At 38.9% G+C, this 18,023-nt stretch overlaps 1 protein-coding gene across 1 annotated transcript in view; it reads right to left on the bottom strand.

Moving 5' to 3' along the window:
- The window catches only part of LOC121655423 (gamma-aminobutyric acid receptor subunit pi), an 85,447-nt gene that overhangs the window by 17,037 nt on the left and 50,387 nt on the right, over positions 1–18,023 (bottom strand). The window contains exons 3-4 of the mRNA XM_042010044.1: positions 3,269–3,381; positions 1,831–1,898 (exon numbers count right to left, since the gene is read on the bottom strand). Coding sequence (XP_041865978.1) covers positions 1,831–1,898; positions 3,269–3,381 — 181 coding nt within the window. The remainder of the gene's footprint in view (positions 1–1,830; positions 1,899–3,268; positions 3,382–18,023) is intronic.

Genomic DNA, 18,023 nt, shown 5'->3' with positions numbered 1-18,023 from the left:
AACTTCTAAATGCTTTGGATTCATACTCATAATGAGTGAACTGGTGGGTGCTTAAAGAAGTAAGAGAACTGGTTGTATTCCTGATGACAGAGGGATCGTACCACAGCTACAGATCTTATGCAGGCAAACTATGCCAACATAGTTATTCACACAAATGTTCATGTAGTCAATTGTGTCACACAGCTGGTCTTACAGGTACAAGTTGATCTTAACAACACTATATAAACAAAGCTAGAAAGAGGTTATTCTCACAATTTAGATCAAGAAATCAGTGAATGATTGATGCAGATGCCAGATCAGCATCTCTGTTAGGTTATATGAAAGAAAGTTCAATGTAATCACAAAGATTTAGTGGTCATATATAAGCAGTATATATTAACAACACCAAGAGCTTCACCCCGAGACACAATTTTAGACTTAGTACTAAAAAATTAAAGACTAAAGCAACTGAAAACAAATGCTGATCTCTTTTTATCCAATGGAGTTGTAGATGAGAAGTTTTTCAAGTCTTTTAATTTTAACCTGACAGCAAAGTGGTAAAAAGTTGTCCCAGTTCTGCATGTTTTTGTTTTTTGGTTTTGTTTGCTTGTTTGTTTGTTTTTCCCATTAAGTTAGTGTGAAGTGTTGCTGCACTCTCACAATATTTTACCATGATTAAGCATCTAAATAATCTAAATACAAACAATAACAAAAAGAGAGCGAATCAACTACATGGACTGAATACAACTGTGAACAAGGTAATAAGGTAAAAAAGTTAAAAAAGGTAAAAAAAAAACAAGGTAATGGGTCCTTGTAACTTCTATTATGGACTTTCCATAACTTTCCATAAGAGCATCACAGCATGATACAGCAAGGAAAGAAATCAATGAATGTTCCAGCATTTTCTACAAGAAACCTCAATTAAAAATAAGAAAGACTAGAGCACAGTGTTCGCTGATTATGAACTAAGACCTAAAATCTAACAACCAGATAAACCAAATCACATAGTCAACCCACAAATATCTCACAAAACAGTGAGAATCAAAGGATTTTTTTCCAAGCTAGATGAAGGAAAATGTTGCTGTGGTTTTATCTGACATGTGTAACCGCTGGGATGGTGTCTTTATGGGATTCAGACAGCTGCAGCCTATCCAGAAGGCTGAAGAACATTACCCTCATGTGTATTAAAACTAAGCAAGTGAAACAGTTTTTCTTTTCTAAAGGTCTGCAATTCTTAGTTCATTAAAATTTTATAACATTATTCACCACATTTCTCTATTAAATTAGACATCTTTTTTTAGTTGAAGGCTGATAGAGTTCATACAGTTTTCTCTATTTATTTGCTTGCTTCCATTTTTATTTTCTTTTAAATGCAAAATATATTTAGTTGCTTTTGCTAAACTAATTTTATGCTTCTATTGGGATATTTTTCATTCTTCTCACTCTTTGTAATGTTTGAATTAGAACGTTGGGAAATTAGACTGTGGCATTTAAACCATGCTCCATTGGTACTAAAGAGCTCTGAAAGCTCTGTATAATTTAACAGTTGTCAATCCAGGTCACTGACCACCAGCAAAGTAGTTAGGAGCACAATAAATACATATCAGTACATCTGTATTCACCATTTATCTATTTTTACTGTAAATGCTGTCTGTAGAAAAAGCAAATGTTGCTTCACCTGTTTATGAGACTTTTGAAGTGTTTCATGTATAAACAGAGACAGTCTGAAAAGGGTCAGGATTAGACTTTAGGTGTAGTTCAGCAGAGGTTGGTTGTTGCTCCTGATCAGTTTTGAGCTCTTAGTTAAATCTAAGCATTAGTCAGCACACAAATCCATGAAGTAAATCTTACCATGTTGATCTCCGAGATGGTGTCAATGCTGGCAATGTCCAGGCTCATCCCAACTGTTACAGGACCATCTGCACACAAGAAAAAAATCTGTCACTAAACTTCCCCACATATGATAACACACTGTGGGACTGGTACAGTTATAATATGCATTTTCATGTCAGCTGTTAACTCAGGGATGCCTCAATCCAGTCCTCAAAGGCTACTGTTCTGCAGGGTTTAGATGTTTCCCTGCTCCAACAAACCTGATTCAAAGCAAATGGATTCTTCCAGCAGCTTGTCAACTTAGAAGCTTTCATTCAATCATAAGTGCTGAAGCAGGGAAAGATCTCAAACCAGCAGGATGTGGATTTGAGGACAGAAATTGGATATTGCTGTTCTGATTGTATGTAGGTATATAGAGGATTTACTGGAAAAAATTATAAGAAAGAATGATGTTATATTTTGAGAAGTTACTGAAGGACAGCATAGTTAAACATGCCAAAGCCGCCCCACATGTCTCAACAGCTGCAGCATGTGGAGTGTAAACGCTTCAAAAGGATTAGTTCTCCATGAATCACCATCAGAAAAGGGTGTAAAAGTTTTTCTACCTTTCTGATTCATCTACTTGTTCTTTTTCCTTCACACTTAGCAGTCTTTATAACAGTGAACTAGATTAATGAGCCTTTTTATCAGCATGCAGACACATGTGTCCACCGTTGCATAAGTAAGTTGCATTAAACGTCTGCAGGAGATTAGTTTTAGAGAGAGAAAAATATAGAGAGTGGCAACTTCTGTTATATAAATAAGTACCCCTCAAAGTGCTGGATCATTCTTGTGAGGTTACATTTATAGCAGAAAGGATGCACATGTTTAGGTATGCAGGTGCTTTCAGCGTCACTGTTTGCCTTGTGTTTTAAGGCAGGAGTGCTGGTGATTAACAGCATTTGCCTTGGTGAAATGCAAGGTGTTACTACAGATCTAACAAGAAGTAAACAAACCATAATCATATTTTGACGGTTTCTCAGACCCCAGAACAAAAACAGCAGCACAGGATTAGCTGTGGATGACATAGCATTGTTTGTGAAGGTGTATGCCCAGACAGATGTTCTCTACAGCAAGTAAATAAACCGCCTGGTGGAAATTAAGAGGGTGAATCATGACGTCTTAGACAACTAACAACATCATTTTAGATTTAAATTAGTATTCAGGTCAGTTATGCACATACACCTTAATGCTGGTGTCATAGAAAAGCTGACATTCATTTTCTTTTTGCTGAAATGCAGCACAGAAATTTTAAATTTAATTCAATTACATTTACATATATGTTTATCAGTTTATTAATAACCAGACAGGCAAGTATAAATGTGCAAAATGATTCCCCTTCTGCTTTCTGTCAAATATACATGGCCCCAAAGTGCTCTGTCATTTCCATGTCTGCATGTCTCTGCAGTTTCCTTACTGTCAAAGAAAGGCCTCAGGTACTTGTTGTATCCTTTCATCAGCCGCTGAATGGTAGGAGGCAGGATCTCTCCTTCCTTCACTTCTGCATTGAGCAACGAGCTCTCTAACAACCTGAGAACAAAGACAGAGAAAGAGAAAAGCTAAAATAAGAGTTATTTTTAATTTCTTCCCTCGTTACCACATGGATTCCTCTTCACTAGCCACAGAATCTGCAGGGTGTCGATTGCAAATCTTACAGGGCGTGCTGAGTGGAAGACTAGGCATGCGATTAAAATGGTAACCAGGAACTAAAAGATGAGCTGAGGAGGACAAAAAAAGAGGCTTCTTTTCACCATTATGTAACTTTGAACTGGTTAGGTCCTGCAGACTTAAAACTATCCCTTTTTCTGTTTTACATTTACTTGTGTCTTAGCAATTGCTGCTTTCTTTCTTAAGATATTTTTTTTCCTCCTGCTCTTCTCAATGCTATCCTTAAAGGCACATGGAAGTGTGGGAAGATGATTATATTGCTAGCATTTGTGGTGGGGGAAAGAGCACTCATTGCCTTTCCTTTTGCTGTGAGTGTTTGTGTATAAATCAGGCTCTAAATACAGAAAGGCTGCTCTGTAAAGAGAAAGCCCCGAGGCACGTGCCATGATGTAAGAGAGGCTGAAGCAAGGCAGATCAGGCCATGTGCAGAGGCAGAAAAACATTCATCTCCATACACTGGCAGCAGTCCCCTTTGTCACTCGTGCACCAACGAAGTCAAATATGTGAGAACAAGAATAGTGAAGCGAAAATGTGTACAATTTTTCTTCAACTCACTGTTATTAAAACCTCCATTACAGTGAAAATGCTACATCTCATAAATCATCAGTAATCTATTGCAAATGCATTGTTATATGTTGGTGAAATGACTGAGTGTTGAATAACACTGATATAATTAGTGTCAGTATCATAAAATACAACAGTTGCTACTGTCTGCAAAGGAAATTACATTATCAAACATGACAAATGGTCACAATTTTACCATTGTTTTTGCTTTGTCATTAAACATCTTCTCGATGTCTCACCTCAGTAATAACCTCCGTGCAGATTGAATTGCAATGTGAGAAACGTGAACACATGTATCAGCTAAGTAATCAGTCTAATAGTGAACCTCTCAAGGTAGTTTCTCCATGGAGGAACACTTTTGCAAAGTTACTGAAGCAGAGATTAGAATTAATTGTTTATCCACATTAAATTTAATCCAATTCAATTTAGCTTTTGGTTAGATATTTTAAAGAAAACCACAAATGATTTCAGGTGATAATGGTGGAAAAACAAGAGGGTTAAAAAAGGTCTGTATCAAATTTCAATGCCACTCATCCAATTTCTATGCAAATATTTCAGTGTAGACCTTGGTGGATGGTTAATGCCTCCATCCCTGGACTACCTCCACAAGCATTTTTCATATTAGAGATCATCTATCACTTCTCTCTGGGATTTCACTTAACATGCTGCAAATTTAAACTGAAGGATGCCTTTTACTTTCATAAATCTACATGATTTCTTCATTAAATCACCTCTTTCTGTGATGGTTGAGGTGTAGAAGAGGACCCCTGTGCAGACTAAGAAAAATAACACATTCATATTTCCAAAAGAAAAGAAAAAAAAAACTTTGGACACTGCAGACGGCTGAAAATAGAAATCCAATAACAAAGAACATTTGGACTTGATGAGCAACCAGTGACAACAACAAGAATAGAAAAAAATTTGCTTGGCTGAAAATCAAACAAAGTCCCAAAGACACAAAATCCAAACAACATGAAGAGAGTTTGGAAAGCGGCAGCAACAAACTCAAGGCAATGATGTGACAGAAAACAAAGCAGGGAGCATACTGTATGTACAGCGTGAGCAGTAAGTGATTGCAACCAGGTGTGAATGGCTAAACAGTGTCATCTTGATAATGTTAGCACCTGGGAGAAGTCACTAGAAGATACAATGGATTTGAAGGGTCATTTACACACCAGCAATCACAAAGTCCATGCAAACTAAACATGTATCACTATATTATGAGCTACAGGTACAAGCCTGCAGACTTAAAGACGCCAGAGCTGCCATGTTAACACTACAACTGAGTGACGTATCAATAATTAATCTGAGATGGCAGCAACTGACTGACACAAATTTAAGATATAAAATAAGTAGTACAAGTTAAAAAAAACACCTTAGAATAATGGATGTGTCATTTAATTATCTCTTAAAAATGATGTATTGTCCTTGCATGTAATATTACAGTTGGGGAAATCTACTGTAGATTTGGTCGACCTTAACATTATTTTAATTAATTGACTAAAACTAGAATAAAACTAAATTACGAGTAAAACTAAAAGACAATTTAAGACGGACTAAATCTATCACCCCAGTTCCAGAAAAGCTTGGATGCTGTGTAAAATGTGAGTAGAGTCAAAATGGAATGATTTACAAATCTCATGAAACCACTTTTTAAAATTCCAATTAGAACATAAATAATAAATCAGATGTTGGAACTGAGAAATTGATCATTTCATGGAAAATAATAGATCATTTCATGGAAAATCATTTTTAATTTGATGGCAGTGGCACACCTGTAAAAGCTTGGAACAGGTGCAACAAAATGCTGGAAAAATAACTGGTACAAACAAAAAACAACTTGAGTGTTTGGCAACTAAAAAGGTTAACTGGCAACATATCAGGAACATGGCTGGGTATAAAAGGAGCAATTTTAAAGTGGCAGAGTCTCTTAGATGTAAAGATGGGTAGAGATTCACCAATCTGAGACAAATTGAGTCAAAAAATTGTCGAACAGTTTCAGTAAAATGTTCCTCATTTTAAAATTGTGATGTGTATGTTGTCGTCAAACGATTCAGGGTAGTGGGAGGAATCTCTGTGTGCATTTGACAAAGCTGAAGGTCAAAAATGGATGTTTGTGATCTTATAGCTCTCAGGCAGCACTGCATTAAAAACAAACAATTTTCTACTGGAAATTATTATTATTAGATGAATCAATATTTAAAATCTTTTTGGAAATCATGGATGGCGTGTCCTGCAGACTAAAGAGGAGAGGGAGCATCCAGCTTGTTATCAGTAAACAGGTGAAAAGCCTGCATCTCTGATGGGATGGGGCTGCATTAGTGCCTATGGCGTGGGCAGCTTCCACATCTGTGAAGCTCCATCAAAGCTGAAAAGTACATGGAGGTTTTAGAGCAACATCTGCTCCCATCCAGACAACGTGTCTTTCTGGGAAGACTTTGCAGGTTTCAGCAAGACAATGCTGAACCACATCCTGCATCCATCACAACAGCATGGCTTCACAGGAGAAGAGTCCGGCTGCTGAACTGGCCTGCCTGCAGTCCAGACCTTTCACCAGTACACAACATCTGGAGCACCATGAAAGCAGAAACCCAGCAACCAAGGTCCAGGACTGTAGAGCAGCTAGAATCCTGCATCAGACCAGAATGGGACAACATTCCTCTCCCTAAACTCCACTAACTGGTCTCCTCCCTTCCCAGATTTTTACAGACAGATGTTAAAAGAAGAGAGGATGTTACACAATGTTAAACATCACCCTGGAACTACTTTTTACAGATGTATTGCTACCATCAAATTCAAAATGAGCTCATATATTCAATGAAATAGTAAAAAATCTCACTTTTAACATCTGATATGTTGTTTATGTTCTACTGGGAATAAAATATGAGTTGATGAGATTTATAAGTAAAACTGCATTCTGTTTTTGTCTACATTTTACACACTGTAAATCACTATTTTCTGCCAAAAATCAAACTTTGTTGTTACACCTGCTGTTTTACAAAAATAATCAGAACTATTTTCTTATTATTTTAATATTTTGTTCTAAATCTGTAGATAAATATTCAGAGTTCAGTCAGTTTTTCTTTAGACTGTAACACTGATGGAAACAGTAGTTATTAAAACAACTAAGGTATTTAGAGACTATTTTACAGTATTCTAAATAACAGTTGTATATTGGAGAAAATCTGCCATGTAAATGAAATACTCATGAAATATTCAGGTTTAATATTCAGGCTGAAGTAAACGCAGCATCATTACTTATCATAATTTAATTACAGTTTAACACAGTGAATGTAAACTTTTGGTAATTTTGCTGTTAAATAAATCTAAATATAAAATATTCAGCTCATCATCATCCTTTCATGACTTGTGCTTTTTCTCATGATGCATTTCCAGTTTCATTTTAAAAATATCTCTCACATTGTATATTTGTACACTGCGTTTCTTTTCTTTTCCCACGGTTGATCTGTCCTAATTAATTCTGTATCATCTTCTGGTGTGTGTGCAGGTGTGTGTACATATAGTGTGTGTATATGTGGGTGTATAAATATAGTCACTCATTATGGTCCAATCTGAGAAAGAACAATGGAAAAAAGACCACATTCGTTCTGATGCTGCAAACAGCAATTTTGAAGCAGGAATGTTTTTTTCAGACCTTAAATATCAATATGACTGTTTACTACTCACTTAGTGGGCAATGTCCTGCTGGGCTCTCTGCTTTTGATATATTCCACAAGAACTCAGAACCCCAGTTTCTAAACCAGACCAGCATCTAATACAAAGGTAAAAAAAAACTCTTCCAGAAACATCAGCTTGTTTCACCTGACTGTGGCAAATCAGCTTAGACAGTGGGGTGTCGCTCCCTCCCAGCAGACTGTTGCTATGCTGCACAGTCTCACTCACATGGCTCACAGCCTGTTGTTTCAGTTGGCAACAGCTTTGGATGGCGAAGCCATGTTAGTAATGGTACTGACAGCTCTCTGCTGCTGGCATGCTGCATTATCAATCTGGGTCACCCTGTGTGACCCCTGACTACCTACACAGATGGTTGTGCATGGATGCGAGCAGGTGAACATTTCTGCATAGAAGCAAAAATATGCAGCAAAACCATGTCAATATGGAGAAGATTGGGAAAGAGAAACTTTGATAGGGAATTAAATCAAAATAAGGAAAATACAGACAAAATAAGTGCAGGTGTCATATATCAAGCACTTAATTTTTAGTAATATAGACAAGCTCAGTCATCTTTGAGGCTGTGTGACGATGTAATGCAGGCATTACAGCAGTATATATACAAATAACTGCCCTTTTCTCTCATCCTACCCATCTCTGTAAATCCCCAGACTCTAACTTTTAGCTGTCTAAACCTTCACCTGCAGGCAGGGATGAGACCTGAGCGCTCCAACCTGCCAAACACTTGCTAACCACTGAGCCCTGACAGCGGAAATAAAAAAAGAAAACAGAAATGCAGATCTTTAAAATACTCCAGAATCACAATGACTACTAATACTACCCACAAATCTTATTTACAAGATGGTGTGTTCATGAGGACCACAGTGCCAATAAAATATGAAGCTGAACTCTACACACACTCACACCCACGCATGCATGCACCCACAAACAAACATCAGTCATTTCTATGTGCTGTGGGGTGCCTCTCTCCCCAGATGAAAGCAGAGTGTGTGGAGAGCACATTTTCTCTGAATACGTGCTGACAGACCCAACACACCTGCCCACCTATCAAGAATAACAAGATGACACACTCAATGCCCACAACTGAGCAGAGGAGAGCCTCTGCCATTTTACAAGAGCCTTTTGTTTTCCTTTTAAATAATAAAAATTAAAAAAAAAAAAAAAAAAAAAAAACACTTTAAATCCACATCCACAGATCAATTCAGTGACTGATAGGATGATTTTTTTTTTTTTTTTTTTGTGTAGCTGATTAAAGCTGTTCGTAACATTGGCATTACATTTCACTGAGATATTTACTTATAGGGGTTTTTATCTATATGTCAACAAGGCGCCAGAACATCTGAAGTCCATATGTTCTCTCTGGACCATCACCAGAAATATGAAGCCTGGTATGTACTTGATAATATATAAGAACACTGTCTGTGTCTTAAATCAGGCATCAGACCCTGTTTACACTGCATTAAAAGTGTATGTTCTACTAAAGAAATTTGTCTCCAGGTGGCCTCATTATCTCTTTGGTGACATCAGAAAAACTGACCAAAGAAACCCTCCTTACAATGATAAAGTCTGCTACATCAAACCAATTAAAACATATTGATCAAACATTGATATAGCGATCATCTGTATGACATGAGATGTGTGTATATATATATATATATATATATATATATATATATATATATATATATATATATATATATATGAATTACAGATCTTTGTTTTTTGTTTGTTTGGTAAACGATTTCTTTGTTGCATATTAACACACATTGTAAATAAATTTACTTTTATTATAAGTAATTGTTTCCAACTGTTTGTGTTGCCACCCCTTTTCTCCTGGGTAAGTTAGGAAATCCATCCTTCCATTTTCTTCCGCTTATCTGAAGTCGGGTCGCGGGGGCAGCTGCCTAAGCAGGGAAACCCAGTCTTCCCTCTCCACGGCCTCATTCACCAGCTCATCCGGAGGGATCTCGAGGAATTCCCAGGCCAGCCAAGAGATGTAGTCCGTCCAGTGTGTCCTGGGTCTTCCCCAGGGCCTCTTTCCAGTGGGATGTGCCCGGAACACCTCACCAGGGAGGCGTCCAGGAGGCATCCTAACCAGAGGCCCGAGCCACCTCATCTGGCTCCTCTCGATGTGGAGGAGCAGCGGATTTACTCTGAGCCCCTCCTGGATCACCAAACTCCTCACCCTATCTCTAAGGGAGAGCCCGGCCACCCTGTGGAGAAAACTCATTTTGGCCACTTGTATTTGCAGTCTTATTCTTTCGGTCACTATCCACAGCTCGTTGCCATAGGTGAGGAATGAGACTTCACAGTCGGCTGCGAATCGCTACAGTGAGAGCGGAAGATCACGGCCTGATGAAGCCAACAGAACCACATCATCCAGAAAGAGCAGAGACCCAATCCTGAGGCCACCAAACTGGATACCCTCAACACCTTGGCTGCGCCTAGAAATTCTGTCCATAAAAGTTATGAACAGAATCAGTGACGAAGGGCAGCCTTGGCGGAGTCCAACCCGCACTGGAAACTACTCTGATTTACTGCCGGCACTGCGGACCAAACTCTGACACTGGTCGTACAGGGACCGCACAGCTCATACAAGCGGGTCCAGCACTCCATACTCCCGGAGTACCTCCCACAAGAGTCCCTGGGGGACATGGTCGAATGCCTTCTCCAAGTCCACAAAGCACATGTAGATTGGTTCGGCACACTCCCATGCCCCCTCAAAGACCCTGAAGAGGGTGTAGAGCTGGTCCACTGTTCCACGACCGGGACGAAAACCACACTGCTCCTCCTGTAATGGAAAATTTATTCATATCCCCTTATAGTTTGTAGGTTACACTTTGTATGTCTGTGTATTTAGATAAGAACTCCTTCTCACACCTTCCCCCTTTCACTCAACAAATGTTAAGACTTTAGTTAGCTTCCTTTTGCACCCTTCCCCCTTTTTGACACCTTAACATTTGTTGACAGCTATGTCGAGGAAATTACAACAATGACCTCCTACTGTGATGTTATCAGCTCATGCCTGGTATATTAACCAAGCTCACTTGTATCTGCCCAGACTCATGCAGACAAACTCCTTTGACTGTGGGACTCTCATTGCTGATCAGCTCTTAATAAATAATACTTTGTTCGATTCTTACTTAGTGTGTGATCTTTGATAACTAAAAATTCCACAACAATTTGGCGTTGTCGGCAGGATATCTTGAGTGACTGACCGGAGGACCAGAACCCGTGATTGTGCATCCTGAAGGATACTTCAGCCCCTGGGTCAGCCTTAACCAACAGGGGACGGTGGAGGGACTCCGTTCAGGCACCACTGATATCCAGAACGAAGTCTGCGTGTGGAGCAGCATCCAGAATCACACACGGTGAGAAGTTTTCATATTGGACTCCCATTTACCACTCCTTCTCTCACTATCTTATGAAAATAGGGTAGGAATCCCACTATCTTGTGAAGACAAGATAGGTTTCACTATTCTGCGAAAGCAGGGTAGGTCACTATTCTACTGCGGTAGGGTAGGTTAAGTCCGGTGGTGGAAGTAAGAGGCTTTTTAGTAATTTTTGTGCCTGAGTGTGGACTACTCGAAGTGAGAAAAATCCAACTTGGAGACGTCCTAGTTGCATAAGGGAACACAGCTGGTAAGGAGAGGGAGGGTGAATGGGACCCCCAATATGTAACAAAGGAAAAATTAAATAAATAAATAAAAGGGCCAAACAATAATATTTAAGGATATATATAAGTAATAAAATAAATATATGAAAATGTCAAATAGGTGCACCTTATTAAATAACTAAAGAAGAAATAAATATATTACATAAAATAAGTGTATTGCTAAAGCATAAAAGGGAAAAATAATGATACCAAATAATAAGAAGATAACGAAAGAGTTAAAGTGTTAAAGTGTGTGGTTGGAGATTTCTCTCACATTCCGAAGCAGCAGACAGAGAGGACACGCTGCCGGTAATAATGAAGCACTGTCTAACAGTTTAAGTAGGATTGAGAAATCTCATGAAGAAATAAAATGGGTACTTTTTACAGAAAAAACTAAATTAGAAGGAGATGCTAAAATTACGTCTGGAAAAGATCCAGATAATGAAAAATGATCTGATCAGGCTGAGGAAATGTTTTGCTCTGCTCCAGAATATTTAATACATACAAGGACACCTTCGGGTTGTAAAAGCTGGTTGTTTGAAAAAACATAGTTTTTGAGTCTCAGCTGGCTTGTATTTGCATTTATAAAATATTTTTATAAGACTTTCAGTCCTTTCTTCCAGACACCTTCATCACAATGCTTTAATTTTATTGTGTTCTTTCTACTTAATTTGTGTGCTCTTTTAAAAAAAAAAAACTTGTCAAACATAAACAATTTTTACCTTAAAGGAAATTAGATACACACACAGAAGATTTATTTTTTAGCTTTGTCAAATCTCTGAGAGAAAACACTTGCAACTTTCCTCAGACACATGCATAATCTTTGTAGGATAAATATTGACCCTATTTTCTTTTTCTTCTTTTCCTCCTTCCTCCGTCTCCGTCGGAGACACCCTCTCCTGAAGCTCACAGGCTGCATACCTGACCCGACTCAGTTCTTCCGCCTGGATAAAAGTCAGCAGAGACCCACCGATATATATATATATGTATATATATATATCTAAAATTTCTATCACCACCATGTCCTACGAACTGATACGGATGCCCATATCTACCAACACCACCCGATGTTCTACAAGATTCAAGAGAAGAAACAAAGACATCTGATATCCAACAATATCCTAGTTTCAAAGAGACTGAAACCAGATGTTTGATGGACGGGTAAACATCTGTTTTTGGATGGTAGGACACCATCCTCCACAACGCTCCTGATCATGCGTTTTGTTCAGAGGACAAGAAGACTGAACTGGGACAAGAAACTGACTGTGAGCTCTGTAGTCCAGCTCCGAGGTGGCATGGCCGCTGGACTTTGAGGGGCGAACCGAGAGGTGGGTGCTGAAGACCCGAGGTTGAAAAACCATCCGGTTCTACTGACCAGAGAGAGAACATCCACGTGGTGAAAAAGGGTCATTGGCCATAAAATCAAAAGGCGGTTTGCCGTCTGACTGATCCACGGCAGAGCTGACTCGGGGATGGAAGCAGTCATGTGACCAGTTAAAACAATGATGGTGAGATTGTTCTGATTTCTTACCACAAATAATTAATGATTTAATTCAAAATCTTTATTGAAGTTAAACAGATCTACATCGTTATGGAAAGAAAGTGTTAAAGAGTAAACAGAAGAAGCTTCACGTCTAGACATTTCACACACAAAAGACTAGTTCACAGCTGGAACTAGAGACACCTTTACATACACAAATACACGCACGCTCACTGCAACGAAGTACTTGCTTGCTACTGACATCACATAACATGAAATGATGAGCTACTAACCCTGTCTTGTTTGTTTTCATGATTTAGAAAGAACAGAACATGCTTAGCAAGCTGGTGGCAACAACCTTTCCTCAGTTATCCAACATTGATCGGCTCATTTATAGAGGAGAAGAAAATGAGTAAAACGGGATGAAAATAATGTTTTATTTATTTTATCCCTTCAGATGCATTCTAATGGTTACTCACTGACACATGAATTTATATTTCTCCAGATTACCGGCTAACTATTGACCCAGGATCAGATAAGATGGTATCTCTCTCATTACTACAGCTGAAGTAGTGAGAGTGAGTAAAACCTTCCTGCCAGAGGTGGAAATGCCAACATACTGATCCTTATGTACATTTCTGTAATACTGAATGGCAGTTTCCATGCTTGGTTCTGTGTGGTGATGCAAACCGCAAGTCCCCTGATTTCCTGAAAACCTTAAGTGTGTGCGTGAATTGCACCAAAACCGTTCATGTGTCTCTGGGTCCTGATTATTTAAATTTTTATCTTTCACAAATGGCTTAGATTAGGGTTTTAGTACTCTTGGTACTGTATCTATAATCTATATTAAACAAGAATTGAATCTGAAACAGTTTTAAAGATACAAACTGAAAACATAATAGATTTATTTTTCAGTCAAGCAAACTAAAAAAATCTGAAATCTGTCTGAAAACAGATGAATCAATAAATAGATTGCTTAGAGGGAATTTCCTAAGACCTAAAGAAAATGCTGATGTATGAATTAAATTACGTTAAGGAGCTCCTCTATTAACTGTCATCAGATGTAACTGTATGCAAATTACTTTTAGTAGAACAAAGAAAACCTTAAAAAACTAAAACAACAAATGTTGAGGCAGATAAAATTACTTTTAGGTCATTGTTAGCTCTGCATTAAAACAGGAAAATGCACTATAAGATGACCATTGAGATACCAGAAGAAAATTAAAACCTGTTTCATATTGGTCTGATATCCATGGATATTTTAAACTGATTCTCTTATACAAATAATAATAATGAAAAAAAAAAGGGTTTTGTAAAAGACTAAAAGAGGAAAGCGCTGCTCGAGCAAATTTGGCTGATGATGGACACATCATTAAAAGAATTTTAATTGGGTTTACGTCCATATCATCTTGGAGTTGAAAGCATTAATAATAAAAATCTCCAAAACAATTAATGTTTTCTAAACAATTTCAAAATGAACTTTAAGGATCCTCATGAATGCAGGAAAATTGACCTGCTCTGATTTGGCCTTTCTGCGCAGAACAACTGACGTGACTTTGACAAAGTTTTCTGACTCTGACCTGACGACAAACCACTGATGGACTGATATTGAATGAACTTTTCTTCCAGCAGGTTCTTATCCAGGATTGTTTCCACAGAAGGCTGATTGCTGTTTTATAACGCTGTTAATTCTGCTGCCATTAACAGCTACACACATTTATTGTCATGAAAAGCAGGACTGATAATCTGTTTACAGGAGGAGGAGACGTCTACTCTACATCTCTTTTTGTAAAATATGTGTATGTGCATTTTAAAAATCAAAAATGACTTGACCCTCATGACATTTTGGGATAAACCTTTACAGGTGGAGTGGAATATATCACCATGTACACATGTGCTTATGCTGATGAGGATTGTTCTTACAGGGGGATGCCGGAACAGGCAACTTCAGGATTCAAGCATACAAGAATTTTAATGTTTTGTGTACAATTTCACTCTTATCTAGGATAATGTGACATATTTACACAGATGGGATGTATATCAGTTTTTGATAAATTGACTATTCCTCCATACACCCCTGGTTTTGCAGGTATTGTGCGCGCTACTGATGGACAACCCTGCCTTTCTTATCATTCTTCCTTGTCATTTCTTCCCATGGTTTGCTAGGTTGTCACATGGGGTGGACCATGTGACAAAAGGGAGGTGATATTCTAAATAACATCTCTGATTCCTTTTGAACAGAAAGTTCTTTCACAGGTACACAGTGTGGGTAAGGAAGGCCTGCCACGCCAGCATCAGATCTGCTCCACTCCTTGGTTCCGGGAGACTGGATCTTGGTCTGGGAGATGAGAAGAAAGCACTGGCGTTTTGAAAGGTGGCTGGGTCCATTCCAGGTCCTGTTGGTCACTCATACAGCAGTGAAGGTCGCTGAAAGGTCCACGTGGATTCACATATCCCACTGTAGGAGGTTCCAAGGTACACCAACCCCAGCTCCAGCTGACCTCTCAACCACAGGGCAGAATAATCCCTGAGGTCAGCCCCGTGCGAGATAGTCCATTCTCCACGTGACAACATGAAGTACACCCAGACTGCCGTGAGGGGATGGTCGTGCGTCATCCTCTTCATCCTTGTCGCCTTCCTCCTCTGATGCCTGGATCCAACCGGGCCTCGCCCAACACAACACACCCTAGCTTCGTCCCAACCCGCCAGATGACTGCAGGGGACAGAAGCACCCTCCTTGAGGAAGCACCACCGAGACGACCACACTCTTCAGCATCATGACAACACTGAATTTCCAGCAATACAAACTCCACATGTGTTTTATCCAGAACTGTTTTTTTTAGCGAAACGGGACAGATACACTATTCTCTTTAAGACACTCCTGTCTCATGTATATCCTCACCTTGCCCCAAACGCTCTGACTCGTTCACCTTAAATTCTTGTGATTTATTCCCTGACTGTTCTCTTTCTACAGAGTGGGGTTTAGGGTTCTTGTGTTTAAACATTGCGGCCTTTTCCTGACCCCTTTTATCACCCCCATCTGTTAAACGCGGTATCTTCTCTCCACAGATGAAAGGATTTATGATGGCTTTGCCCTGGTGGGGGGTTGGGGAACTAGCATGGACTGTGGAAGATCTATCAATCTCTTTGAAAAATTTAACCTCTAGTAGATTCTGGCTTTAGTTTGCTGCAAAAAGAAGTTTAGGCTTTGAGAATAATGTCTCTATAAAACAAGATGGCTCTTGATTTTTATTAGCTACACAAGGTGACACTTGTACTCTGATTGGAGATCAATGTTGTACCTTTGTCCCTGATACATCTGTTAACTTGTCTGTGATCCATGATGCCCTTACTGATCTCTGGGACTGGCTTACTAGTGATTCTTGTATTTCTCCATATGGTGGTTTGAAGTTCTTTGAGTAAATTTTCTCTTTATGTGTGATTAATATGTTGCATTTTAATCAAAGGGGTGGATTGTAATGGAAAATTTATTCATATCCCCTTATAGTTTGTAGGTTACACTTTGTATGTCTGTGTATTTAGATAAGAACTCCTTCTCACACCTTCCCCCTTTCACTCAACAAATGTTAAGACTTTAGTTAGCTTCCTTTTGCACCCTTCCCCCTTTTTGACACCTTAACATTTGTTGACAGCTATGTCGAGGAAATTACAACAATGACCTCCTACTGTGATGTTATCAGCTCATGCCTGGTATATTAACCAAGCTCACTTGTATCTGCCCAGACTCATGCAGACAAACTCCTTTGACTGTGGGACTCTCATTGCTGATCAGCTCTTAATAAATAATACTTTGTTCGATTCTTACTTAGTGTGTGATCTTTGATAACTAAAAATTCCACAACACTCCTCAATCCGTTGTTCGACTATCCGATGGATCTTCCTCTCCAGCACCCCTTAATAGACCTTACTGGGGAGGCTGAGGAGTGTGATCCCCCTGTAGTTGGAGCAAACCCTCCGGTCCCCTTTTTTGAAGAGAGGGACCACCACCCCAGTCTGCCAGTCCAGGGGAACTGTTCCCGATGTCCACGCGATGCTGCAGAGGTATGTCAGCCAAAACAGCCCTACAGCATCCAGAACTCTGGGAAGACCTCATCCACCCCCGGGGCCTTGCCACCGAGGAGCTTTTTAACCACCTCAGCGACCTCAGCCCCAGAGATGGGAGAGCCAGCACCAGCTACCCCAGACTCTGCTTCCTCATCGGAAGCAGTTGGGAAAGTTTTATTTTATTAATTGACAAAATGAAATATTATTTGTTATCAACATTAAATACGCTGGGATCTGTGCAGTAGCATGTCCATAATCCTGAAATTACAAAATATGTCATGACTGATCAGTGGGAAATAACTAAAATATCTATATAAAAGTTGTTTATAGGTTTATAAAATCAAATGATTTGCAGTAACAACTTAGATTAAGTTCTGATCTGTGATGTCTCTCCAAATGAATCCTAACAAGTTAAATACAGACAACTGCTGTTGATATCAGCTCAAACTGTGTTAATTCAGGTACTGCTTGCCTCCCATTCTAAGAAATTAAAGAGAAGTTACTCCTCACTTCTTTTTCTTACCCTGTTTTTTTTTTTTTTTTTTTTTTCTGATATACAGACTTTACTTTCTTTGGGAAATACATGACTTTCTCTTCTGGCTATCTAGCTGCACTCTTTGTGTAACTAGCTGAACAGACTGTTCAGGTGTGGGCTAAACCATTTTGGACAATTTTAGAAGGGTGATGGAGCCCCCAAAGAACAAAGTTAAAAATGTATTATTGTTAGTGCAAAATGTATTCTCTCAGCACCTTCATTCAGGCAAAATTTTAAAAAAAGTTATTATCATATTGATTAATTAGACATTTTAAAATGGAACGCAAAAAACTTTTTTCAAGGATTTTCAAGGGCCTCCACCCTGCAGTGGGCCCTGGGTAAATAGTACTGTTTATTTACCCTCCCCAGTCCGACAGCACTGGTTGCACCAATAGGGAAACTAGTTTTGGCTCCAAGAATATACATAATTAATGTCAGTATGCCATCAAAACGAGTCAGAAACACATATTTAAGGTCAGAAAGTTACAAAGTGGAACTCCATGCTTCTGACC

This window comes from Melanotaenia boesemani, chromosome 16, assembly GCF_017639745.1.
Source record: "Melanotaenia boesemani isolate fMelBoe1 chromosome 16, fMelBoe1.pri, whole genome shotgun sequence".
In the NCBI taxonomy this organism is placed as follows: Eukaryota; Metazoa; Chordata; class Actinopteri; order Atheriniformes; family Melanotaeniidae; genus Melanotaenia; species Melanotaenia boesemani.
The sequence above is the reverse complement of the archived record's forward strand: the minus strand, read 5'-3'. Positions and strand labels throughout refer to the sequence as shown.